The sequence below is a fragment of the Heloderma suspectum genome, chromosome 1, assembly GCF_057233095.1.
Source record: "Heloderma suspectum isolate Gila_16-S chromosome 1, 16-S_ref, whole genome shotgun sequence".
Taxonomy (NCBI): domain Eukaryota; kingdom Metazoa; phylum Chordata; class Lepidosauria; order Squamata; family Helodermatidae; genus Heloderma; species Heloderma suspectum.
In genome coordinates this window covers 190,794,609-190,822,112 of record NC_139458.1, presented here as the reverse complement: position 1 = coordinate 190,822,112, position 27,504 = coordinate 190,794,609, and the positions used below count along the sequence as shown (strand labels likewise).

The 27,504-nt window shown below is 44.6% G+C and overlaps 1 protein-coding gene across 36 annotated transcripts in view; it reads left to right on the top strand.

Moving 5' to 3' along the window:
• The window catches only part of LOC146358556 (uncharacterized), a 271,819-nt gene that overhangs the window by 109,247 nt on the left and 135,068 nt on the right, over window positions 1-27,504 (top strand). For 23 of the 36 annotated variants that reach the window (XR_014784937.1, XR_014784942.1, XR_014784939.1 and 20 more), the window contains one exon: window positions 3,980-17,027. Coding sequence is in view for 8 of the 36 variants with exons in the window: in XM_084814282.1 (XP_084670408.1) it covers window positions 3,980-4,187 (208 nt within the window). In the remaining 28 variants the exon portion in view is untranslated. Of the gene's footprint in view, window positions 1-3,979; window positions 17,028-25,988; window positions 26,600-26,927; window positions 27,452-27,504 lie in introns of those variants that run through there. The other 13 variants (XR_014784921.1, XR_014784897.1, XR_014784893.1 and 10 more) reach the window with 4 other exon arrangements.

Sequence of the window (27,504 nt, the reverse complement as noted above, 5' to 3'; positions counted from 1 at the left end):
GGAGAGGAGGTTTCAGACCTGTGGCCGCTCACTTGTGGGGTGCCACAGGGTCCCATCCTCTCCCCGATGCTATTTAACATCTATGTGAAGCCGCTGGGGGCTATCATCCAGAGGTTTGGGGTGCGGTGTCATCAATATACGGATGACACGCAGCTCAACCTCTCGTTCAAATCTTCACCAAGGTTGGCTGTAGAATCCCTGTCCAAATGTCTGGAGATGGTGAGTGGCTGGATGGGGAGGAATAAGCTGAAGCTGACCCCTGACAAGACCAAAGTACTTTTGGTGGGAGACAAGAGGAGGTTGGGGGATGTTGACCTGGTGTTGAATGGGGTACAGCTGCCCTTGAAAGACCAGGTCTGCAGCCGGGGTGGTGGTGTCCTTTTTAGACTCCCAGGTATCCTCTCATCTAGGACTACTGTAAGGTGCTCTATGTGCTCTTGAAGACGGTTGGGAAGCTGCAGCTGGTGCAGAACACAGTAGCTTGCCTGATTAAAGGCAGCTGCCAGTGTGATCACATTACTCCAGTGCTGAAGGAGTTGCACTGGTTACCAGTTGTTTTCCAGGCCAAATTCAAGGTGTTGGTTTTGACCTTTAAAACCCTATATGGTTCCAGCCCAGCCTATCTTAAGGAGCACCTCCAGCAACACCAGACAGGCCGCTCAACATGATCAGCCTTGGATGGCCTTCTCTCTGTCCCATCAACCAGGACAGCTAGGCTGGTGAGGACGAGGGAGAGGGCCTTCTCTGTGGTGGCCCCCACTCTGTGGAACTCCCTCCCTAGGGAACTCTGCCATGCCCCCTCTTTAATGAGCTTCCGCCATGCATTAAAAATGTGGTTGTTCAGGCAGGCATTTGAGGTGGGTTAGGGTATTTTTAGAAATACGATGTTTTAATGTGGAATGTTATTGTTTTAAACTGTTGTAATATTGTACATCGCCCAGAGTGGCCGGGTGACCAGCCAGATGGGCGATTAAGAAATTTAATAAATAAATAAACAAACAAACATAGCTGCCTGCATTTTGGACTCTCCTTGGGGGTGTGGCTATTGGGGATTGTCATGATGAGTATCTGCACATCAAAGTTTACCACTATACCACTGGGTGTGGAGCAATTGCCATAAGGAGGCTGGTTACTGAGGCCTCCACTTTGGATGTATGGTGTACACAAGCCCTGAGTCTCATTCATTTTATTATTCATGGATTCTGAGAGTAGTATCAGTGACTTCACTTTCGATTCAAAGAACTTATTCATATGTTCCAGCAAGGGGCATTGCCTCACATGGCATCTCCAAATACATGAATGCTCAAGGTTCACGTGAGGTTCATTACTGGATCATTCTGTTTTCAGAACATATGAAGCTGCCTTATACTAAGTCAGACTATCGGTCCATCTAGCTTAGTATTGTTTATAGAGGCCCATATTGACTGGCAAAAGCTCTCCAGGGTTTCAGACTAGAACCTTTCCCATTCCTAGCTGGAGAAGCCAGACTGAACATGGGATTTTCTGCATGCAAAGCAGGTGCTCTACCACTGAGCTACAGCCCCTGTCAGTAAGGCATATATAGTAAATTACCGTGAACTATTCATTATCTTGATAGCCCATGAAAGTTCCTCAGAGATAAATGATAGGCACATAAGTATTTACTTGTAGCTGCATACAGCTATACCTGAATTATGTCAATTCAGGCTCTGTATCCAACAAGGTAAACCTGTTTAGGAACTGAGCAGAGAGTTTAATAGGTGACCACAGGATGCAGTTTTGATTTCATCCTTCTTGAAAAGCTTGATAACCCAAAAGGATGATCACAAAATACACAACATTGCATATGACATCTTCGATTCCAACCTAGGTACCTTGGAATTCAAAAGAAAGTGACACCATGGTCCTTCGCCTTTTTAATACCATGAATATATTTCACCCAAACAACAAACAATAATAAACAAAATCTGACATCAGTAGTTTCTAATTGGAAACATGAGCCTAGGATTCCGTTATAATGTTTCTGTTATTCTCTTTGTGGCTGAAAGAGAATTCAAAGCATTTGTGTTTTTATGGAGATTTGCGTGCTCTCTCTCTCCTGACTGAATGTTTATTAATAGCTTCTGTTTATATGACAGTTTAGAGATCTACTGAAGAACAACAACAAAAAGGGTTAAAAGCATTTTGAAAGTGTCATAAAAACCCTTGAGGGAATAAGATGTAATTGAGAAGTAAGATCTATTTGCAGCCTTATTCAGCAACACGATTTTCAAAGCATGTGTAGCTCTTTTCTTTTATACTGATGTGGTAGAAGTGGTGTTGACCAAAGTGGTTAAAGTTAAGGAAACACATAGGATTTAATGATTTACAAGCAAGGGATGACACTGTCATATTACGCTCATAACATCTGCATGTGTTAGATACTGTAAAAGTTAGCACAACACTTGCCATTGTGCAATTCTAGCTGAGAAATAGTTCCTATTGACGTCTACAGGAATACCGCCAGATCACAAGGGGCTTGTGTTAGGCCTGGTTCAGAAATACAAAAGTTCAAGTCACTGTGGTACTGAGAAGCAGGTGGGATGGGCACTGGCCCAGGGTGCAGCCACGTAAGGGCTGCAGGTAAAGCTTACAGTACAAGCCTATACATGTTGACTCAGACGCAAGTCCTACTGTGTTGAAGGGGGCTCATTCCCAGATGGGTTTGCTTTGTGTTTCAGCTTAAGGGCCAAACAACACAATGACCGGTTTTGCACAACACACTAACTCACACTCAGTGGTTGAGTGCGGGTTGTTGTTGAACCATAGGTGGTTTGTTGAACAGTGGCTTGGCATGTTGTCTGAACCCAGGACATTTTCCGCAGGGTGGCTTGTGAACCATGCAATGTGGCTGATTTTTCTTGAACAAGCCACCTTGAGAACCCATAGCTTGTTGTTGGGTTGTTTAGGGTGATTAACAAGCCACCCTGCGGAAAATGCCCTGGGTTCAGACAACATGCCAAGCCACTGTTCAACAAACCACCTATGGTTCAACAACAACCCACACTCAACCACTGAGTGTGGGTTAGCGTGTTGTGTGAACAGCCCCAACAATCTAGTTTGCATGACACGGCAGCCCAACATGGCTTAATTCACGTAGTTTGGCCCTTAAAAGCATATTTTCCCATGGAACAGATGAATGCAGGGAGGAAGACATCCATGTCAGATTAGTCAGAAGTGCTGAATATCTGATTTGGGATCTCAGGCATGCCTTGAGGTAGGCAGCCTGGGGCTTTCCAGATAATTTTTTTTTACTACAAATCCCATAAACCCCAGCCAGCATGGCCAATGGTCAGGGATTGTGGGAGTTGTAGTCCAACACATCTGGAGGGCACCAGGTTGCCTACCTCTTTGGTTTTCAAATCCGCCACATTACCAGGGTTTTCTTTCAATGAAATTGTAAGTGTAAAGGAGAGGGAGGGACTGGGGCAAGGAGATACTCAGGAGAAGATCTGATACGAATGCTGCTGTTACTGTCTTCCACACAGCCTGCTTGATATTGCTAAATGTTTCAAGGATATTTGCATGCAACTATTCTAACATGATCACAAAAGCCTAAAAAACAACCACAATATATTTTTTTGTCTCTAGGGTTATAGCACAATTCCATATGTTTAATGCCACCGTGGGACCCCTGTGTTTGGGGTAAAGGATAATGGGGGCAGAAAAGACCCTGGGGTGAGGGGAAGCCGCTCTCCTTGATAGATACAGGAGTTACACATGGCCTTCAGCTACTGAGATACATGGAGACCTGCAAACTGCTGACTTGCTAATTCCAATGATCTCTCATTCCCCTTCCTCCCCACCTTTCTGTTCTGGAAGAATTGGTTAGCCCAGAAAAGTAGAAAGCGGTGGTAAACCTTTGCAGACATCTCTGCAGAATTTCCTGTGGTACCTTGCTCTGCTCTGCTTATTTTTCCATCCATCTTTTAAATCCCTCTTTTCCACTATGCATCTCTAGATACTCTATCACTGGAAATGACCTTCTGCGTGGATATGCAAAGCTGTTAGAGAACGCTGGAACGCCACTGCAGGAATCCGACTCTCAGCTGCATACTGATATGAATGCACTCCTGGCACACACTGCATCACACGCAGAGAGAGAGAGAGAGAGAGAGAGAGAGAACAAGAGAGAGATGTTGATGAAAGTTGTACTTTTCTTCACCTAGGATCCTTAAAGAAAGGTCATAAATTTTTACAGGGGCATATTTGGGCTAGTTCCTTGGGGCCAAATTAGATATTACATTAATTGCATGCCATGTTAATAGCATCCTTGGGGGAGGGAAGGAGCAGCAGGACCACAAGGGCGTGGGGAAGAAGAGTTTAACCCTTTCCCCTCTGCTGTGGTCTGGATGAAAATCCACTCCCCCGCTTCTATTTGCATTGAGAGGGAAGCCTCTATTAGCGGCAATGAAGGGGGTGGGGCAGAATTGAGCAGATTCCTCTAATAAACTGAGTTGCAATTTTTGTAAAAGCATGTTTAAATTAGCACCTTGCTCTAGTGTAAATATCAGGTCCATAGTCCTGATAATCAAACCTAGTTGTCATCTAAAGCGGGTGTCCTTAATTTTTCTAGATCCCATAATATGTCAGGAAGTCTAATTGCACATAGCAGAGGACGGGGAGTGTCCATGATCCCAGGTTTCCCAACAGAATGGTCACATGATCCATATTCTATGTGACTGTGGATATGCGGCTGCCTCTGATTTCCACGCTGTTTTTTAATGTGTCAAAATGGTTATTCATTAAATTCATTCATCATGAAACTGATAGTCCAGCCTTCAAAAGATTTTCTCATCCCCAGGTGGCTTACAAATATCAGCACAACACAATACTCATCAGTTGTGTGCGGTGGATAGTTAGTTTGAATCTGCCCTTGCAGAGTTCATATTTACCGTACCTCTGGAGGGTTGGGGGACCAAGTGGTTTAGGGCTTTATGCACTAATTAAAAAAACCTTTACACCTGGCCCGGTAGCAAATAGGCAGCCAGTGTCATTCCCTCGGTAGAGGTGTTACGGGCTGAAAAGGGGCAGCTCCCAACAACAGCTGAGCTGCTGCATTCTGCACTACTGCAGCTTATGGACCAACCTTCCGGGCAGCTCCACATAGTGTGTGTTGAAGTAATCTAGTCTCCAGGCTACTAGGGCCTGTACCACTGTGGCCAAGCTATCCCTGTCCAGGAGAGGCCATAGCTGGCATACCAGTTGAAGCTGGTAGAAGGCACTCCGAGCTGCCATGGCCACTGGACCTCCAGCGACAAAGATGGATCCAGGAGTAGCCCCAGACTACGAACGTGATCTTTCAGAGGAAGTGCAACCTGATCCAGAACAGGCAATAAGCCTATCTCCTGGACATGGAAACCATTCACCCTCAGGGCCTCCATCTTGCCAGGATCCAGCCTCAGTTTATTGGATTTACAGCCTCAGTTTATTGCCAGGATAAACAGCCTCACCCAGCCCATCACTGAGTCTAGGCACTGAGTCTAGGCATTTGCACAGCCTCACCTGATTCAGATGCCGCAGGGAGATAGAGTTGTGTGTCATCAGCATACCGATTGCACTTTGCTCCAAATCCTCTAATGGCCACCCCCAGAGGCTTCATATTAAACATTATTAAACAACACTGAGGACAAGATGGTACCTGCGGAATCCCATTGCTCAATTGTTACTCACTGAAATTGACTCTGCAGGTAGGACCAGAACCACTTTAACACAGTGCTTCCAATACCCAACCTATGGAGCTGATCTAGAAGGATACCATGGTTGATGGCATCAAAGCCAATGAGAGATGAAGTAGAATTAACAAGGTGCCCCCCCAGTCCTCTCTTGATAAAGGTCATCCATCAGGGTGACCAAGACTGATTCAGTCCCATAACCAGGCTGAAAACCAAATTCAAATGGGTCTAGATAATCAGTGTGCTTGCTGTTGCCCTGCCACGACTCTCTCAAGTTCCCTTCTCCAAGAAAGGGGTATTCATAACTGGCCAATAGCTGCCAAATACCATTAGGTCCAGAGAGGGTTTCTTCAGGAGTGGTCATACTACTGCCTCCTTAAGGGCAGCAGGAACCACCTCTTCATGTAGAGATGCATTTACCCACCCAGTCATACCTCCCGCCCCTGGCTAGCTCTTATTAGCCAGGAAGGGCAAGAATCAAGAGGGCACATGGTTGGTCACATTGTTGCAAGTACCCTGACCATGCAGTCAGGTCACAACAACTGAAATTGATCCCACAAAATCAGGCAGACAGTAGCATCAACACCTCAGCTGGAGCTGTGCTAACAAGAGCATCAAGTTTGCCACAGATGGTTATACATTACATCCATCATGAGAGGCAATTGCTGGGGTACAGGAGTGGGAGGGTGCTGCTGCGCTCCTGCTTCTGGGCTTCCCATGAGCATCTGGTTGGCTACGGAGGGAGCAGAATGTTGGACTATATAGATCTTTGGTCTGATCCCACAGGGCTCTTAGCAGTGTTTCCTGATAAAGTGAATGCAGTTGGAGAATCCTGTTGCTGTTAACGTATGTGATGCTTCGTACATACCATCACCAGTATTGCTGAGAGGAAAAATATTGTCCTAGCTTATGAGGTACATGCAGAGCACAAACTTTACCAGACACAGCCTTCTGCTAGTCACAGCCTTCCGAAAATCTGCTCCCCCCACCCCCCCGGAGGAGTGTTAAAAGAAGAAATAAAGCCTCTGTTGACTGCAATGGAGACTTCAAAAAATCCTTTCAAGACCCCTTTGCAGGGGGAATTTTGGGGGAAATGGGGTGGAAGGTTTAAACACCACCCCTCCTGGAGTGCCATGGTCCTGTTCTGAATTGGGGTGCACGTGCTTACACAAAAGTAAACTATCACACATAGCTCTATGTGTGATTAGCCGAATGTTTAATTTGGCCCTCCATCTACTAGATACAGATTTCAAGGTATGTCTGTTGGGGCCCTTAATCAAACAGCAGCAGGCCCTGATGTTTGATTAAGGTCATACAGGAGGAAATGGGAGATGATTGGTTCCCAGTGCTCACCTGACTTCATGGCTTGGTGGGCTCTGGCCTGCGGTTTCTGTGGTGCTTTCATTTATCTTCTCTGAGCAAAGTGGCACAGCCGTGAATGGTTAGCAGTGCTTGGTGCCTGGCCCTGCAGAGAAGTATCTGTCAAGAAAAACAACAACCGACATACCTGAGAAGTCATGGTATACACACACAAGCCTTTTGCAGATCCAAAGAGGCTTACTAGATTTTAGCCAAAGGTCAGTATCCCAGCTGGCTTGTTGCCTATTCATCCCCTTATGTTCTGCCTTACATAAAACATTTCAGGATATTTTGGAGCAGGGCTAAAACACCTTTTTTTTATTTTACAGTGCTCTTGTTCCCCTTGCCCCTGTCCCAAATGGAAATGAGCATGGCAAGAAAATTCAAAAGAATTAGGTAGCAAATGCAGAAAGAACACTGAATGGATAATAAAACATTTAGTGCTTTTCAATTAACTGTTCTGATGATTAGTACACTAGTATATTATAGCATAAAAACCATGTCTATTAATTTTTTGGAGCCATTATCTTGACTGTGATTTACTCACCTCAAATAATTAACATTGCTATTAAAAAGGTGGATGAAGGTGAATGTCCTGAGTTTGGGGGGTGGGGAGATTATTGCTGAGGGTCACAGGCAAGGCTTGAAGAAACACAGACTGGAGTTGGAGGGAGGGGGGAGTACTGAGGGTGGGAGTGAAGAGGAACATATTAGGAAAGCCAGGAATTGAAGGAATACTACAGAAACCACAGCATGTTGAAATTAAAATAGCTAAGACTAGCTTTAGTACTGGCTTTGAGGAAACCGTTTTGCCTTCTTTGTAGTTTAATCTTAATACAGGATGAACCTGACTTCCCTGTAAGCATCACGTTTGGACACCGTTGGCTTTTCCTCATGGTGGAAACATGTCTTTGCATGCTGAAGATGATAAATAGGTGTATGAACAGCCTCCCCTTCCCCTGGGTCTTTTCTGAGGCAGCAAAGCTTATTCTAGGTAGCAATGGCAGCTTGAGGGCAGCATTTCCATCCTGAAGAATAGGGCTGAGGAGGTTCCTCATAAAAACACAAGTCTTAAAAGGACAGAGAGAGCTGCTGCACTACACAGGCAGTCATCAAGGGGAGGAGAGAAACAGTAGTAAAATGAAAGTGGAAGAGCTACTCAGGGATCAGGCCAGGGGTTCAGCATGAAAGTGCACAGAGAAAAATAAGATGGGTGGTTGCTCATGGTCCTTTTAGTTAAAGCTCTCCAAAGCTTTGCAGAAACTATCCTATTCTTTTTCATTTTCTGAACTACTGTTATCAGGCTGCAATCCTATGCACACTTACCAGAGCATAAGCCCCACAGAACACAGCTCGACTTGATTCTCAGAAAGCATGTTTAGGAGTGCATGGACACTCTCCACATGACATAACCATATTTTCTATTGGCTACCTTTGTTCCCTGTGCTGGGGACAGCCACCCACTGGTCAGTCTTCAAATATCCTCCCTGCTTTTCAGTTTCTGCACAAAATGTATTCCACAAGCACCTTAGGACTTCTAGAACCTCAAAGCCATGACAGAGGACAGCATTCCTTCTATGTTCTGTATACTGGTGGTAGCTAATAAATGACAACTACAGTACGAGCAGGTGCATTATAGATAATACATGATAAATAGTACAAGGTACAATATGGGGTAAATAATAAATCTCATCCCGTGTTTCTTATATAAATATGATATGGTTCATATGTTAGTTACTATAGCAGATTTGCCTAATTACATTTATATCCTGCCTTTCTTCCAAAGAGCTCAGGGCCACATATGCAATTCGTCCTCCATTTTATCCTCACAACAACCCTGTGTGGTCAGCTAGGCTGAGAGATAGTAATTAGCCCAAAGTCAGCCAGTGAACTTTATGGCTAAGAAGGGATTTCAATCTGGTTCTCCACATTTCTAGTCCAACAACTTAACTACTATACCACAGTATCTCCACATATTTTACAGTTTACATGAGTGGTCTACTTAAGTGGACAGACACATCGTTTTTATGATTGTAAACTGTCATGCGGGTGATTGATTGATTGCATTTATACCCCGCCTTTTTTCCTCTTGCAAGGAACCCAAGGCGGCTTACATTATCCTCCTCCTCTCCATTTTATCCTCACAACAACAACCCTGTGAGGTGGGTTGGGCTGAGAGTCTGTGACAGGCCCACAGTCACCCAGTGAGCTTCCATGGCCGAGTGGGGACTAGAACCCGGATCTCCCAGCTCCTAGTCCAACACTCTCGCCACTACACCACACTGGCTCTCATTTGCCAGTTGAGCCGCATACAAATCTAATAAATAAATACTGGAGGGGGTACTAATGAACCTTTGAGCTTCTTTGAGCCAAGTGCTCTATGAAATCAGAAATCCCTGCACACAGCAGTTGAAATGTGTTCCAAGAGTTCCCTCCTTTAATGTTACCATTGTCAACTTTAACAGGGCCCTGGTGTTAGCTCTTAAATGCACAAGCCTGAATGATAACATGTGAACCATCTGTTGATATGTTTTCTTAAGTTCTTATAAGGGAGTTAGACAACTTTGTGGAAGATTAATTGTGCTGCTCAGTTTTGTTTGTTAAATATTATGTTTTGAGTTGTTGGGCTTAAATGCTTTATCTGATGCGTTTTGTATTTATTATGATGTATTTTAACATTTGATTTTGTAAACTGCTTAAAGATTTATTTTTTTAGGTATGGTAGGTGGTATATAAGGACTGCGGTAGCTTAGTGGTTAAGACGCTGAACTGCAGACTGGAAGGTCGGCAGGTCAGCAGTTCGAGACCCGAGTGCTGCGTGACGGAGTGAGCTCCCGTCTTCAGTCCCAGCTTCTGCCAGCCCAGCAGTTCGAAAGCAAGAAATTGCAAGTAGATAAATAGGTACCGCCTTGGCGGGAAAGGTAACAGCGTTCCGTGCACCTCGGTGTTCAGTCATGCCGGCCACATGACCATGGGAGCGTCTTCGGACAGCGCTGGCTCTTCGGCTTAGAAACGGGGATGAGCACCGCACCCTAGAGTCGGACACGACTGGTTGGGGACACCTTTACCTTTTTTTTAGGTGGTATATAAATTGATTAAATAAATAAGGCTACCATCAGTCATGATAGCTATATGCCAACTGTGTTGGCATGCTCTGGCAGCTTTTTGAGGGCCCTTGGGCAAGGCACACTCAATGGCCCCCCTCCCTCAGTGAGTCTACCTTCTCACCGCCATTGTCACCAGCTGCTATTGCTCCTCATTCTCATCATTACCACCGCTTGCTTGCTTGACAGGCAGGGAGCCAGTGAGCAAGTAGGTAGCGGCATCTACGACTCCTCCTCTCCATCACCGTTGTCTGGGCCACAGCAAGAGGCAGGTGAATAATAAGCAGGTTCAGTGGTGAAGAGGAGGAGCAATTCCAAGGGGCTTCTTTCATTGGCCCCTGCTGGGGTGTGGGCCCTTGGCAGGTGCCTGACCATGCCTACCCTTGATGCCATCCCTGTTAGCGTGCCTCTGAAAGTCTGAATACTAGTTGCTGGGGAAACAACATTGGGTGAGGGCTGTCGCTCACATGCCCTGCTTGTGGGGCAGCTGAGTGGCCACTTTGGGAAACAGGATCCTGGACTACATAGAGCTTTGGTCTCTTCCAGTAGAAAGGCTCTTTTGCTCTTGGGAACCATCTCCAAGCATCCAACCAAACTACTGTTTAAAATGTTTATATTATTTAAAATATTAGTTCCGCTATTATTTAATAGGGAGGGACCAGAGCTCAGATGATCCCAGGTTCAATCTCTGACCTCTCCAGATGGAAAAGTATCAAGTGGCAGAGGACTGGAAAGAACTCTTGCCTGAAACCCTGGAGAACCGCTGCCAACCAGAGCAGACCATCCTTGGTTAGATGGAAAGCTAGCCTAGCCTGTCACAAGGCAGCTTCCCATGTTCCTAATATTTCTGTGCTGCCAACGCTGTGCTATGAACCGACTCTATATATCTTTGATTATACAAACTGTATGATATAGTTGTTTGCAATGTTAACTGTTACACATATTATATTTTTAAAAGTGCAACTTTGGCATAGTTCTCCCCAGTTCATGGATTCTTTTGAACATCTGTAATTGAGAAACCCATGATTAATGTTCATCTGTTAGTGGCTTCCCAATTAGATATGGAAGTTTTAATTAGCTCCTTAAATGCATAAGTGAAGCCACATTTAAGACATCACACAGGATTCTGTCTGCCCCTGGTGGGTGTAAGTATTTTGGAAAGTTGAACAATAAATACAATGGGTTGGAGAAAAGTATTGGTTTTCATTTTATTTTTATTTCCAGAAGTGCTGGCAGGAATATTAATGAATTGGTATAGTAGGACTTATTCTACCTGTGGATGAAGATAAAGTGTTTTAAGTCAGATTGTGCTCTAGAATGTCTTCAGAACAATTTAGTCAATGGGTGCTGCTTTAGTAATGAAAGAGCCAATACCAACTAGGAAAGAAGGGATCCACAACAAAAACAGAGTAAAGGAAGGAAATGTGCTCATAGATTCTAGAATGTTTGAAATGTTGCCAACATGGCTGAGTACTTGGCTGTATTAAAAGATAGGGCCAATTCACCTCTGAAGTGGAAGGCAAGGCATCAACAGCTTTTTCCAGCCATTTCCCTGCAGTCCTTTTACTGTCTACATCTCATCCAGCAAGTGTTTGGCACATTTGGAGTCCCGCTAGCTGTTAATCTAGTCGTCTTGTCAAGCCCGCAAAACCACAGGATTCAGCAGTCCATACAGTAGCCATGATGAATCAAAATGGATATCAGTGCTAGGATGGTTTTGCTCTGTTCAACCTTTGTCTACAGAGAACCCACTCTGTGGGTCAGAGTGACTTTTGATGAAACAAAGAAACTGTGTAGATGAGATCCTGGCTGATAAAATCTTTGACATACAAAGAACATGCTTGTTTATGAGACATTGGCACCTGGATCGATATGAGGATGAGGAAGGCCTTGATAATTAATTGATAAAAAGACTGCTGGAGCGTAAGTCGCTTAAGACTTGTCATGAAGGTGATCAAACACATGTAAGAGCATATAATCGAACCTACTGAGTGGCGGTGAAGGGGGCAAAGAAGGCTTACTTTGCCACCTCCATTACATCCTCAAGTAGCCATCCAGCAGAGCTTTTCCAAGTGGTTCGAGGGTTATTGTTATCTACCCCAATGAATCCAGTATTAGAGCCCTTGGAGGCCCAGAAAAAACACAAAGAATCCTGTGGCATCTTAAAGACTAACAAATATATTGTGGATAACCTTTCATGGGCCTTTCATGCCCATGAAGTTTGTCAGATGTTGAAATTAATGTATTAAAATATTGTTAAAAGGCATCTTTTTAATTATGCAAGATCTTTGGGAAAGAAAATCAGTCTCTAAAAATGCTTAGTAAGGGCTTTTAAAAACACATTCTGCAGTGCAACTTTCACACTTGGGCTCAATTATGTGATGATAATAGGTTAAGGTGAAAACAATGAAGTACGAGGACCCTGATGAAACCATTAAAGATATAATAGTCTTTTTACTAACTCATTATTATTTTTGTTCCATTGTCCTTGTTAGTATGACACACAAAACTTTAAACAATTTCGCTCAGCATTATAGTAATAGGAGAAGGTTGCTGAACTGATGTTCAGTTTGCTAATTAGCAGTAGCTGCAGTAGGCGAAGCCCTGAAGATAACACTATTGCATATTTATCAACATATTAGATAAGGGTTTTTATTTTCACTTTAGTCCTACTTAGGCTTATTACCTTCTTCCTCTGACAGAGGAATCTGCACTGTAGCACTGTCACAACCACCCACAGAAATTCAACTGGTGTGGTTTTCTACATCACTGAACTACCCCACCCCCCAACTGATCACGTAATTGAATGGGTTTCCTTCCTGGGAGTCTTGCAGATGTTTGTCAGATTTTCCCCTACTCCAAAAACTAAAAGGTTCAACAATTTGGCTTGTGACGGCAGAGGATGAGATGGCTAGATAGCATCACTGATGCAATGAATATGAACTTGAGCACGCTCCGGGAGAGAGCGCAGGACAGGAAGGCCTGGCGTGCTATGGTCCATGGGGTCACGAAGAGTCGGACACGACTGAACGACTGAACAACAACAACAAAGATCTCAGGAATTATTTGAACTTGTATGGTTAATTTAAATTCAGTTCAATTTTGGGGGGCAAAAAATGCCTTTGTTTCCTTCCAATAATTAATAAACATTCTCCCATGCTAACAATCTTGGTCAAGTATCAGCAATGTTATAATCAGTTTGTATTAATTTTTTGTTATATTGGGTCTTTGCTTTAAATTTAGAGAATTTGCATAAATGAGATGTAATGGTTTCTTTAATTAATTAGGTTTTTATTTTTATATTGTGTATTGCCCATATGAATGATTTGTCTTTTTATACTTAATAAAATATTAGATTTTTAAAAAGCATAAAAGCCACATGAGTACACTCATGGAATGATGTATCAAGGAGCACTCAGTCCCTTTATATATATTTTTAAAAAATCAAGCATAAAACTTTTATAAAGTATTCAAAATGAGTAGACACAGAAGATGATTTTTTTTGTTGCTACTTGCCAGGGAAATAAAGGACATTAATAAAGAACTACACGCACTCTGGGGAGATGGGATTTGCCGTGGCTTCCCATTCCATAAGCCTTTGAAGGGAGGAACAATCCAAGTAGGAACTACCCAGAGGAAGAAGCGGTTCAGCCTCCAGAGGGCTCTGTTTACACACTGGGGCCCCATCTACATAGAGAATTTACTCCAGTGCTACTGCACCTCACAGATAATCATGGCACATGACATTCCCTCCTCCCTGCAGGAACTGGGTGTTTTCCAGCTGGACAAGCCACATTTTTGCAAAGTCGTTTTGTGACGCATTTTCCCATTGTGACAACTTCAGTGCGGTTTGGGAGTCGGTGTGATCTCAATTAGCGGTACTGCCTTTGGCATCAGCTAGGGATAGCAGCGCTGATAGGAGAAAGGGAAAGTGGCGTCATAAGCGCTTTACTGGAAGAGCAGACCAGCGCGCGATCGGTGCTTTGTTTTCCCTTAATGATGCTTAACAGCCAACAAAACATGTCTGCTCAGATGTAAGGAGCAGAGAGATGGGGTGGGAAGCCATTCTCCCAGGCTTACTGATGAAGGAGCAGACGGGAGGAAGGGAAATTTGCATTCATAAGCGCTTTTCCAGACGTGTGCAGGAGTGAACAATTGGGGCTTTGTAAACATGTCTACTCAGATGTAAGGAGCAGAGGAGAGCAGAGACAAGGGGTGGGTGCCCTTTTCCATTAGAGCAAGGAGCAGAGAGAAGGCATGGAAGAGGAAGGGAAAGTTGCGATTGGTGCTTTGTAAACATACTCAGATAAAAGGAGCAGAGGTGAGAAAGCGAGCAAAAGGGGCGCCGAAGGGGCGCCATGAGTTCTGCTGCCGCCACTGCCTGCCCTCCCTGCCGACTCCTTGACAGGAGGAGCAACAGCACAAAGAGGGGGGTGGAAGAGGGGGAAAGAGATTGTTTGCAACTAAAAACAGCTGCCCCTTGCTTGTCTAATGGCTTGAAAAGGTGATCAGGCCTTGAAGTAAGCAGGTTAAAGCCCTTTTGGGGGGGACGCTTGTTGATGCTGTGAGACTCCACCCACACATGCCTGAATGAATGCCATTTATGCAGTCTGCCGTGCAAAAGCGGTTCTTTTGTATGCACCACTTTAACTGGCCATGTATGCCACTGAAGGAGCAAATCTGATTTGCTGAAAACTCGGTTTTAAAGACAATCATGTCGGAAAGCATCTCTGTGTAGATGGGGCCTGGGAGGGAATACAAAAGGGAGCCATGAAAAGTGGAATAGGGAGCAGTGAGCTGCCTGTGTAATACAAGAGTTGTGTAGTTTTTATTTTAGAAAACTGTATTTTAGATATTTGGCTTAGATGTCTATGGAGGGATCTGCCTCAGGAAGACCTAAACCGCCTTCTCACATACTGAGCCTGTTCACACAGCATACAATCCACCACAGCTTAATTTACTGTGGGGCCTGTTGCGTTGTGCTGGGCACCCTGGCCGCTGTTTGTGCATGGTGCCCCTGGGTGCCCAGTTGCCATGGCTTGTTGTGTCATGCGAACCCAGGTGGCAGTGGCTGCTTGGGGGTTAGACAATACTCAAATAAGCCTAAAACAACCCATGGGATATCTGAGGCATGTCTAACCATCAAACAAACTGTGCCTCCTGGGTTTGCACGACATGCTAAGCCACAGCAAGCCAGGTGCTTGTGGGCGCTATGAAAAAATGACGACTGCGGGTGTCCAGCATAATGCAACAGCCCATGTGGGTAAATGAAGCCACAATAGGCTTAAAATCAGGTGATTAACTACACTGACGCTTTGGAGCAAAAGAGAGTGTTTTTGGATGTTTTAGAGGGGCTGAGGGCTTTGCTTTCTTTTTTTCCTGCTGCTGGCCGAAATCACAGATCTACTGACAAGAGAAATCCAAAGAATTAGTAGTATGAGAAGTGGATCTCTCTTCAGGGAAAACACAGATGACAATCTGGTTCTCAAGAGCCAGCAAGAGACACTGGGAAAAATACCCACAGTGAGAAGGCTGCTAGAGATGGGTGAATTTGCTCACCAAGTTTTGATCTCCTTTATTTTTGCTAGATGAGCTTTCCAGCCCATCTAGTCATAGAATCATAGAATAGTAGGGCTCGAAGGGGCCTACAGGGCCATCGCGTCCAACCCCCTGCTCAATGCAGGAATCCAAGTCAGAGCATCCCTGACAGATGGCTGTCCAGCCTCATCTTGAATGCCTCCAGTGTGGGAGAGCCCACCACCTCCCTAGGTCATTGGTTCCATTGTCGTATTGCTCTAACAGTCAGGAGGTTTTTCCTGATGTTCAGCCGGAATCTGGCTTCCTGTAACTTGAGCCCATTATTCTGTGTCCTGCACTCTGGGATGATCAAGAAGAGATCCTGGCCTTCCTCTCTGTGACAACCTTTCAAGTACTTGAAGAGTGCTATCATATCTCCCCTCAGTCTTTTCTTCTCAAGGCTAAACATGCCCAGTTCTTTCAGTCTCTCTTCATAGGGCTTTGTTTCCAGTCCCCTGATCATCTTCGTTGCCCTCCTCTGAACCCTCTCCAGTTTGTCTGCATCCTTCTTAAAGTGTGGTGCTCAGAACTGGACACAGGACTCCAGATGAGGCCTAACCAGTGCTGAGTAGAGGGGGACTAGTACCTCCCGGGATTTGGATGCTATGCTTCTATTAATGCAGCCCAAAAGAGCATTTGCCTTTTTTGCAGCCACATCACATTGTTGGCTCATATTCAGCTTGTGATCGACAACAATTCCAAGATCCTTCTCGCTTGTAGTGTGATTGACCAACGTATCTCCCATCTTGTAACTGTGCATTTGGTTTCTTTTTCCTAGGTGCAGAACTTTGCATTTATCCCTATTAAAGGTCATTCTGTTGTTTTCTGCCCAGCGCTCCAGTCTATCCAGATCACTTTGAATGTTGTTTCTGTCTTCCAAAATATTAGCTATCCCGCCCAGTTTTGTGTCATCTGCAAATCTGATCAGCATTCCCTGCACCTCCTCCTCCAAGTCATTAATAAAAATGTTGAAGAGCACTGGGCCCAGGACTGAGCCCTGCGGTACCCCACTTGTTACCTCTCCCCAATTTGAGAAGGTCCCATTGATAAGCACTCTTTGAGTCCGATTCTGTAGCCAACTGTGGATCCACCGGATCGTTGTTTCATCTAGCCCACTTTGAGCTAGTTTGCTCATCAGGATATCATAGGGCACTTTGTTGGAAGCTTTGCTGAAGTCGAGGTATATGATGTCTGCAGCATTCCCATGGTCTACAAGGGAGGTGACTTGATCAAAAAATGAGATCAGATTTGTCTGGCAGGACTTGTTTTTCACAAATCCATGTTGGCTTCAAGTAATCACGACATTGTTTTTAAGGTGCTTCCAGATGGATTGCTTTATCATCTGCTCCAGAATTTTCCCAGGGATTGATGTCAGACTGACTGGTCTGTAGTTCCCAGGTTCCTCCTTTTTACCCTTTTTGAAGATAGGGACAACATTAGCCCTCCTCCAGTCATCTGGCACTTCACCCGTCCTCCATGATTTCTCAAAGAGAATAGACAGCAGTTCTGAGAGTTCTTCTACCAGTTCCTTTATTACTCTAGGATGCAGTTCATCTGGCCCTGGAGATTTGAACTCATTCAAAGTAATTAGGTGTTCCTTGACCATAGTGGGAGTGCTTTGGAGTGTGAGGGAAGTTAGGCTGGAGGAGGCTCAGAATAAATTGTATCCTGGCCTCTCCAGTCTCCTCCCCTCCCATCGGAATGCTCCTTTCCGTCTGTCCACACCAGCTGTAAGGATATGTGGGGTGGATCTCCAACTCCCCCTTCTGAGGCCAGACCACTGTCTCTGACCTTGGAAGGGATTTTCCAAGCCATCCTATGGTCCCTGCGACACTCGACCATAGGAATGCTCTCTTAAAATACTAAACTTGTCTAGACTGGCCCTAAGGTTGTGGTTGAGAGGAGAGATTTCTGGCCCCATAGCTATTTCAAGCATAGGGAAGATCATACAAGTGGCTAGACTGAAATTTAGAATATGCAAATATCTGAAATTTAGAATATGTGAATATTATTTTTGTTATATGTTTTATTGCCTTTTCTTTCTATCCAAACCCTTTAACTAGATCTTGCTGTGCTTTGCCCCAAGCATTTATCACATTTTCCTGTAACAGAAGAACAGAAAACAGCATTTGTAGTTACCCTTAAATTGATTATGCTTTTTAGAGTCTTAAAGTTGTGTGACAGATCAACAAAAAGCAGCAACAGCAAACTAATTTCTTTTAAAAAATATGAAAAGAGGAAGTTGTGTAAAATGGGGTAATTAATCTTGCAATAAAAATAATTGTTTACGTTAAAATTAATGTAACGTGTATTCCTCAGCAGATAATAAATTGTGGGTTTTTCTCATTAGCATTTGAATTGATTTCCTCTAATTTCTGAGGAACACATGAGCATGTGACTAGATTAAGTTTAATTGGACTACAGCTGGTACTGATTGTGAGTGGATAGAGGTGGGAGGTTTTCTGACTGACTGGTCGTCTTTGCATTGTGTTCCATTGTCCCTTTTCCCATGTCATTTCAGCGTTTTCTTTTGGTGAGTCCTTAGGTATTATAAAGAACTGTGAATTGAAACAATAGGGTATAAAAGTAGAAGAAGATCCTGTGTTTTGTAAACAGTGTAAAATGTAATGAAGGACATTCAGGGGAGTTGCTTGGTATTAAATGATGAGCTTCAGGGCAGCCAAGACACATGGAAACTAACGTCTGTAAATAATTGCCTTAATCCAGACCCAGACTTCATGTAGGCAGCAATGTATACTTGGACTGGTTTGTGTAGGTGGCCTTCTCCATTCAGTTCTTCAAATGGGGGGTGCATTAAAGGAAGTCATAGATGCCCCATTCATTGAAATGAATGAAGGATCCTTTGCAGATGGGGGTGTCTGCATGTGTGCAAGGGAAGTCCCTATGGCCATTAGATATCAGGCCAATAGATTTGAAAAAGTGATCAATTTGAACAAAATATCCCCACCTTTCCCCATTATTTGACAATTATCGTTACTGGCTCTGTTGGGACCTGTTCAGTGTAAATGGGTATGACTGAATGTTCTTTTTAGAAATAAAGGGTTGTCTCTAACCCTGGCCATTTGCTAGCAGAATGGAAACTTCTGGTGGAATGGATATCCCCTCCCATGTGCTCCTCAAATCTGTTCCAGGGGAAGAGAGCAAAGGGAAGTCCTGTAGCGTGAGTGGAAGTCTGCTTGTGCAACATTGGATGCAACCCAGAAATAACTATTTCTGTTTCTGAAAGCTAATGTGATAATCCTATACACATTTTTGCACTATGTGTAATGCAAAACATTGCCTGCCCCCCTCAGTCAGAGCTTTGAACAACATCCCCAAACAAAGAGCAGAAACTCTTGCCAGATAAGGTATAATTTCTCAATTTACCTAGCCTGAAAAAAAACTGGTTCAACCGGAAGAATCAGGTTCAACCCTTCCTACCAAATTGGTTTGGCTGAGATACTTACCAAAGAGGCTGAGGATGAAGTGTGTGGGATACTCCCTTATAGTTGAGAATGAGGCTCATCATGATATAGTAGCTTGGGGATTCTAATGTGTCCTTTTAGTAATTTCCTTTGACTTCTTCAGGGAAGGAGTCCATATGGGTCTCCAGACTCAGGTGAAAGATGGCAGCAAAAGATTAGCGTGGGAAGCATGTGTAGCACTTTCTCCAGGGTCTCTAAAGGGACTCACAGCAAAGGGCTTATACAGGGGCAATTAACATTTATCATTTAATTTCTTAATTATCAACAATCATAATACACTTATAAGAATTTTCAATAAATAACAATTCACATATCACAAAAAACAATGAAACAGGGCACAGCCCTCCCAAAGTTCTGTCCTCCAGATTGGGTCCACATCAAAAATATAAATTAGAACTTCTCCCTGAAGCTTGATTGTTCTGCTGGCCAAAGAGGGAAAACCCTCTCTTCTTATTTCACCTCAGCTCCACAGCAGTCTTCTCAAAGTGGATCAGAGTCCGGTAACACAGGAACAGACTTTACAGACAGCCCTGTGTGGGAGAAAAGTCCTTTTCTGCACGCCTGAACCAAAGTCCCCAAGATGGAAAAGCATTAAGAATGTTGTAGGAGTGTTACTGTGAAAAATAAGACACAAACAACTGGGTGAGAGGGTGGAATAAACATTCCTAAGCACAGCTAGACTCTGACTGATTCTCATGAAGAATATGGTTCTCACTCTGATTGTTAATGAGATAAAAGGAACTGCCTTGCAAGAAGTTGTAAGTATATGAGCTCAAGCTGTGCTTAGGGGTGTGTTCATGGTTCTCATAGAAAGACACATTCTGTACATGTGATAAATGCCTGATGCGTGCGTGAACAGCTTAAACCCTATGTGATTGGATATAGGTAGCCTATGCTAACCTTTGATAAGCTAAGACCTTTGCTTAATATTTTCTATGTATTTTGTTTTCTTTATAAACCATGTAACCTGTTCCCCCAATTTGTAGTTCTTTGGCAAACTACCCGTGTATACATGTTTTGAATAGAGTGTGATTTCAGATATGTGACCACCAGCCTCATCCTTCGGGTGGGGATGGTTCTCACTCTGTTTGTTTCCCGGACTTCTATGTCAAGGGTTCAGGGCCTTACAGAGAAGAAAAAACAAGCTTCTTCCAAACTACATTGAGCTAACGGCGCATAATGGTGGCCACTCCTTATCTCACTCCCTTACTGAGCATGTACAGGAATATCTCCCTTCCAGAATTTTTGAAGGGAAATATACCAGTGGGTTACAAAAGCACTCACCACCAGGCCCAGTGAAAACTGCCACTTTAACAGTCTAATTTTTTAGCAGAATTAGGGCACAATCCTATGCATGATTAGACAGAAAAAAGTCCTACAACTCCCAGCATGCCCCAGCCAGCATGGCTGGCTGGGGCATGCTAGGAATTGTAGGACTTTTTTCTGTCTAAACATGCATAGGATTGCACCCTTAACCTTGGCACTCATAAAGACCATAGTGGAACTGAAAGGCTTATTAACATAAATAGCTAGTGTGATGGCCCTGGTGATTCAGTTTTGATTTTCAGTAAAGATTTAGGCAGCCTCATCTATTGTATAAATTATTTATCTAAACTTAAAAGGAGAGTAAGGTTGCGATCCTAGATTTACTAGGGATTATGCCTTCTCCGTTGCGGCGTCCCAATTGTTTATGGAAGGGTGGCTGGCTTGGACATTATATTCGTTTTGGCACCAGATAAAAAATTATTTGTTTGCCCAGGTATTTAAAATTGGTTTATGAAGTTGGGTGGCCTGCCTAGTTTATGTATCTTCTGCCTTTTTTTTCTTGTAGTTTGTTGTGGCTTTATTTGGCTTTTAAAATAAAATAAAGGCACAATCCTATGCATGTTTAGGCAGAAAAAAGGCCTGGGAGGGCATGCTAGGAGTTGTAGGCCTTTTTTCTGTCTAAACATGCATAAGATTGTGCCCTAAATTACATTTTGTAAACTACCCTGGTATCATAAGATGAAGGGCGGTATATAAATAGTTACAATAAATAAACAGAATCTGTTTCTGAATAAACATTATTTTATTACATCATCATTTATAAAGCACCAAAATCTTACTAAGTGCTGTACACAGATAGAAGCAAGACAGTCCCTGCCTTTGGACTCACAATCTAAAACTGGGGTTTTGAATCTCTTTCAGCCCAAGAGCAGATTCTGTTTCAGTGGTGGGTGTGGACAAAGGCAAAATTCGTGGGGGCAAAATATGAAAATACCAGCATATTTTAGTTTAAAGCACTTAATGCCAGTAACTATGCCTCAGAGTAGGCATTCCAACCTTTTAGAATGGGAAAAAACTGCACAAAATCCAGGAAACCACCAACTATCAGTGGTTAGGAAAAAGGGGTGGGACCATGGAACGTAGTTGGTTCCATCTGGGAAATCCCAGAGGCTGAGATTTGGCCTGCAGGTCTGAAGTTCAACACTCCTGATCTAAAATATCATAACACAAAAGGAAAAGGGAATGGAGAGGAAAGAGTTATTCTTATAATGATCAGATTGAATGGAAACAGTTCAGGGAGGAGGCAAGGAGCCAAATGGCCACTGAGCTCATGGAGTGGCTATTGTTGCACAATTTCTCCCTCTGCTGTAGCCAGGGGGAATGAACATACTTAGGATTGCTGTAGAAGTTGTCAGTTAGCTTTGATTGCTGTATGGAGCCTTCCACTAGTAGTGTGCTACTGAGAACTTTTCTACATGAGGCATTGATTGTGCACTCATCATTTTCTACTCATGGTTTTTTATGGGTTCTTTTGATGATGTTGTGACCCTCCAGTTTCGCTTCTGTTTTTAAACAGCACCTTTGGTGAGCTTTTCTAGAGCAAGGAAAATGCGGTGTTGTTTGTGAAAGCAAAAGAAAACACTTTTTCCACTTGCGTAATTGCGCTTTCCCACTGTATGACAGTGCCATCTAGTGATGATGTAGTGGAAAAGCAGGAAAGGAAACACTCTTCGTGTAGTACTTGGATCTCAATTCTGCAATGAAACTGAAAATAGATACAGTGGATTAACAGCCTCATGTAGAAAAGCTCTGAATGCCTGTTGCTAGGGAACAACAGTGGGAATGGCTCTTGGCTCCATTGCCTTGTTGCTGTGCTTCCGTAGGGTATTTTAAGGATTTGATTTAATGCTGGCCATTGTGGGAAGCAGGATGAGCCTTGGGTATGATCTATCCAGGCTCTTCTTATGTTTTTAACACAAGAAAGTTCCCAAGGCAGGAAATGTAGTGGGCAGATTGGCCTGTATTGTGAGTTCTGTGTGTAACAACTGTTTTGCCCTAAAATTCTTTGGCTCATTCTCCATTCACTTTGAAGCCAAATTCTTTAACATACCCTTTGAAAGACCATTAGAACCATGTGAAAAATCCTGACAGGAGATGTTTGTCTCATTAGCCCCCTAAATTGTGTGTACAAAGGAGGCAGACAGGCTGTGCTGCTCACCTTCCTCTGAGGTCACAGGGTCCCTCAACCCCACACTTTGACATCCATGTGTTGAGCTTGGATGTCAACATAGGTGAAACCTTGAAACATGGACCTCGTTGTGAGCTGGGGACCTTGCACAATTGGATCAAACGGAAGCCTATGCATGTGGACTTCACATATATACAAACGTCCACACCTGACCTGTGGTTATTAGGGGCAGGGGAGGCGCACTTTGGGGGCGGGGCCAGCGGCAGGGCCCCTTTGTACCGGTGGAGCCCCTCACACAATTAATGCACAAAGGGGGCGAGTACAGTCCCTTGGTCTTGATGTTCAATACCGTGAATTCTAGCTCCAGATTCAATGCTTCTTTACTGCACAAAGTTTCCACGCTCCATTCCAAACTACGGGGCAATGTTCTCTCTTTTCCTTTATTCCATTTATTAGCACTGAGTTCAGAAAACACTTTCTAAAAGGAATTGGTGAATTAAACATAACTTAGATTGGAGTGGTAATTCAATAACAGAAACGTCCATTAATTGCTGAGTTAAGACAAAACGTAGTGGAAAAATAGGCTGCTATTCGATGAGATAGGATAATTTGGTGTGTGCCCAAGGACTCCTGCATAGACATGAGAGGAAAAGGGGAGGCACTCAGAAACCAAAGTGCGGAAGTAGTTCTCCACCACGGTTCTATAAACCCCTGACTCTGTATTTCAGTTTTGTGTTTCTTTTTTACTTAATTATTATTTATTCATTATAAAAACATGTATTTAGATTAAAATACCTAAGCGGTTCACAATAAAATATAACGTATCCATTTAAAAACAAGATAAAAATACATAAATAAAAACAGAAACATACATAACAACACCATAAACAGTAAAACAAGATAGTGTCAGGGGAAACCTGTGTGAACAAGTGTGTTTTTAAGGCGTTTGAAACCAGCCACCATTTCGGCCTCTTAGACTTCACGTCGGAGAGTATTCCAAAGACTGGGTGCCACCACTGAGAAGGTACTCATAAATTTGGTTACCCTTTTTCTCTGTCTATCTGTGGAAATCTGAAAAATGTGTGAGCTAAAATATCAAAATACACTACTATCTCTGTAATTTTCTGTGTAAATCACTTAGCTGTACCCTCTCTGTGATGAAAAAGGAGTGCAAAATTAAAACACAGAGTGAAGGATCTGAAGACAACCCACCCAGTAAAATGAAGGCTATATATTTGTAAATGCTTTTTTCTTTTCCATTGGTGGTTATCAGGCCTTATATATTGCCTATTTGTTTGTATTCCATGGTAGGTGCACTCTGATAGGGAGAACAGAGTATCTCCTGCTTTCACTTTTCTCTCTCTCCATGTCTGTTATATCTAATCTACATACATTAACATTAATCCCTCCACCATTCTCATGGAGAAAGTATTAGGTTTTGCCCAAAGTCACATGTGCTTGCTTGATGATGGTAACTTTCAATTACCAGGCTTTAATTTACATAAAATACAGTTTTTATCTCTGTTGCAATGTCATTCATTTCCTGTTTTAAAGGACCAAACATAGCCTGCAATCTCATGCACGCTTACTCGGTAGTAAGCCCCACTGAACTCAGTGGGACTTACTTTCAAATAAATATGCACAGGGCTTGTGCTGTTATGAATGACATGCTTCACCCCCAAGGCAAAGGCCGCCTTGCTTGAGTGCTTTCTTTGTTTGTTTGCTTATAACATAATTTCTATCCCACCCCTCTAATGCATTACACAACACTCAGGGCTGATCTACACTTACATTTTTTTCTGCCTCCAATGCGGTCTCACCACCCGTATTTCACACTACGCAGCACCCGCCTTGCTTCAGAACCGGAATTTCCCGCTCCTGTGCTCCCGCTTTCAACACCCTGTTATTCGGGTGTTTCCCATTAATGTGCTCTGATTTTCCATGTTCCTTACCGTATATGGTCATTGTCCCCTCCCACACATGCCCATATACGGCAGTGTTTGTAGTTCCTCCCTGTCCAATCAGAGCCCTCCACGGCCCCAGGTCGTCTTCCAGCTAGCTATTGCGTCACTTCCTCAGCAGTTGGTGTTTTAGCACAAGCCAGTAGCCCTCTGGTGCCCCTTCCTTTTTTTTTTTTTAAATGCCAAGATTATCTTTGAATATTTGAAGAATCGAAGCTTGGAGGGTGTTGCTATAGCTTCCCAGTCTGCCGGGATTGTACAGTAAGTGGTTTCACCCAACTTCCCACTTTCTGAGTGTGCGGTACAATTTGTCCTGTGTATTCCCACTCCTCCACTCTGCTGGTCCCCCCATGATGGACCGCTGGCAGCCCACTGCGCCCTCCCCCCCTTTATCTGGACACTTTCCTCCTCGCGCGGCTTTCTTCTCCGCTGCTGGGGTATCGCAATGCTGGGAGCACCTCACACCACGGTGGTGCACAGAAAATGTTTTTGGGAAGACTTCCGCATTGCTGTCATCACTGTGAATGCCTCCCCTTCTTTGACAGTGCCCCGGTGTAGTGTACGCTGTGGCCGTGGCTCCCACACTAACTTCCCGGGATATTTTTTGGCATTATTTCCCACTCCACGCAGGGTGTGTTTTTCCCTTTCAGGTAATGCGGTGTTTGTGCCCGGAGCAGCGCTCTTCACCAAGGGCTACACTGCTGGGTTGCACGTGCTAAGAAACAGCGACAGCTGTTGGGGTGCGCTTGGGGTTTTGGCGGACTGATTCTGCCCCCTACCGAATAACATTCCAGAGCAATGAGGATCTCTGCCCGTTGTGTGTCCCCTGTCACCGCGACTCCTAAGGCATGCCCATGCTTGGGAAAAGAATGCAAGGTTAAGAAGGGGGGACTTGCATTCTGAGGCTAGTGCGCTTAATGTTTTTTTGGGGTTCAGAGGACATGGACTGCATCTGGGCACTCAGCGCCTGGAGGTGGTGTTTTACCTGGCGTGTGTGTCAGGGTGGGTTGACCTGCTTTACCTTCCTCTGCAAAGGCTGCAAAGCCATGCAGTTTCTGTGTCATTTGATCCACCCCAGAGGCGCTATGCTAAATCTCAGTTCTGTGCTCTGCCTGGAGAGCCTGCCGCTGCTAACAGGGGGGAGGGGGGACCTCCCCTGAGCGGACTTGAAATCACGGCTATGACATGTGGCTGCTCTCTGATGCCTCCCCCCCTGGACCCAGGTCTGGCTCGGGCAAGACGCTCTATTGCCAGCAGGGGAGAATCGAGAGGGGAGGGGGGTTGTAGCATCAAAGAACCATGTAGCACACTGCCTGCACTGATATTTACTTGTGTGTCCTCTTTTCTTGATCCAGCTCATACTACATGGACTGCTGCATGGCCCTCTATGGGAGATCCCACTTCTGCCACTCAAAATTCCCTCCTTTTTGTTCCGGGGAAGATCTGCTGGATAGGAACCCTCCCTCTGTTTCTCCCATCAATGCCAACCGAAGATGGCATCATCTAGCAAGGGAAGAGGGGTGTCGTGGATGTGCGCGGAGATAGTGGACTTGCTAGACATTTGGGGGGGGGCAGAAAATCCAGGAACAGCTTTGGAGCAGCCACAGGAACTTGGACTTCTTTGAGGAGATCTCTAGACAGATGACCACACGGGGCCACCGCTGTAGCGCAATTGAGTGCAGAAGCAAGACCAAGTCCATGCGCCAGGAATACAGGAAGGTGGTGAACCACAACTCCAGGTCAGGGGGCAACTCGGTGACCTGTCTGTATTACGTGGAGCTCCATGGCATTCTCCGGGGGGACGCCACCATTCACCCAACGCACATATCTGGAAGTTTACAGATTGCTCGTGGCGCCATGCGCACCAAGTTTCTGGATCCTGACCCTCCAGAAGCATGATCTTTGGAGACGTCGGGGGGATTGTTGGAAGAGGCGGGACACATGCCCTTGGAGAGGTGTGACATCGGTAGGTGCAAAGTGCCGGGTTTGTATCTCAAGTGCTGCCCACGGGGCGTTGGGTGTCCTCCAGGCACATTGCTGCATACGCTGATCCATGGGGCCCTGGGATAGCCATACACGTAGACCCGCACCACCTACACTCATCGGCTGCACTGTCCACAACCCTAGACAAGACCCACCTGGTAATTTAACAGTAGTGGATGGTTGCGGATAAGAGAGTAGTTGGAGGGGGGCATTTGGGGGGCATCCCGTGACCCAAAGGGATGGGTGTCTGCTTCCTTCCATGCCTACGTGCCAAAGGACACTGCAGCTAACACCATATTCACTTTTCACAGGACTGGACAGCCTGGAGAAGGAAGGAGAAGGGGCCTCCAAAGAACAGGATGTCGATGGGCACAAAGGGAGCGGTGAGTGGACAGATGCGGCCTTGTGTTTTGGAGCACAAGCCACTCACTGCGGGGGGTGGGTGAGGTGGACACGCTCCCTTCTTCTCATCGCTCGAGTGCTTCCAAACAGAAAACTCGGCAGGTCCCCCCATACGCCCACCGCTTACACGGCGTAGCACTGCTCGGTGTGCCGTCTCTCTCCAGCTCATACATTAGGATGGGCTGTTCTCAAACGGGCTCAAAGGGCCGGTTTGGGTTGCTCCTGTTTCGCCACCCGGCCCGCTTACCCCTTGTCCAAAAAGACTGGCAATGCTACAGTTTTCGAAGTAGGGATGGATTCTGCACGAAGGGCTTTTCCAAAAGTGATTGGAACTGTAAAATGGGTGATGTCCACAATGCTTTTTCAGGTGGGGGGCGGTGTGCCCACAATCAGAGGGGAAGCGGGAGTGCTCTGGATGAGCTAGAAGACACAGGTAAGCAAAGGGATGAACGTACTTCCGTGGGTTGGGTCCCCCTAGAGGAAATT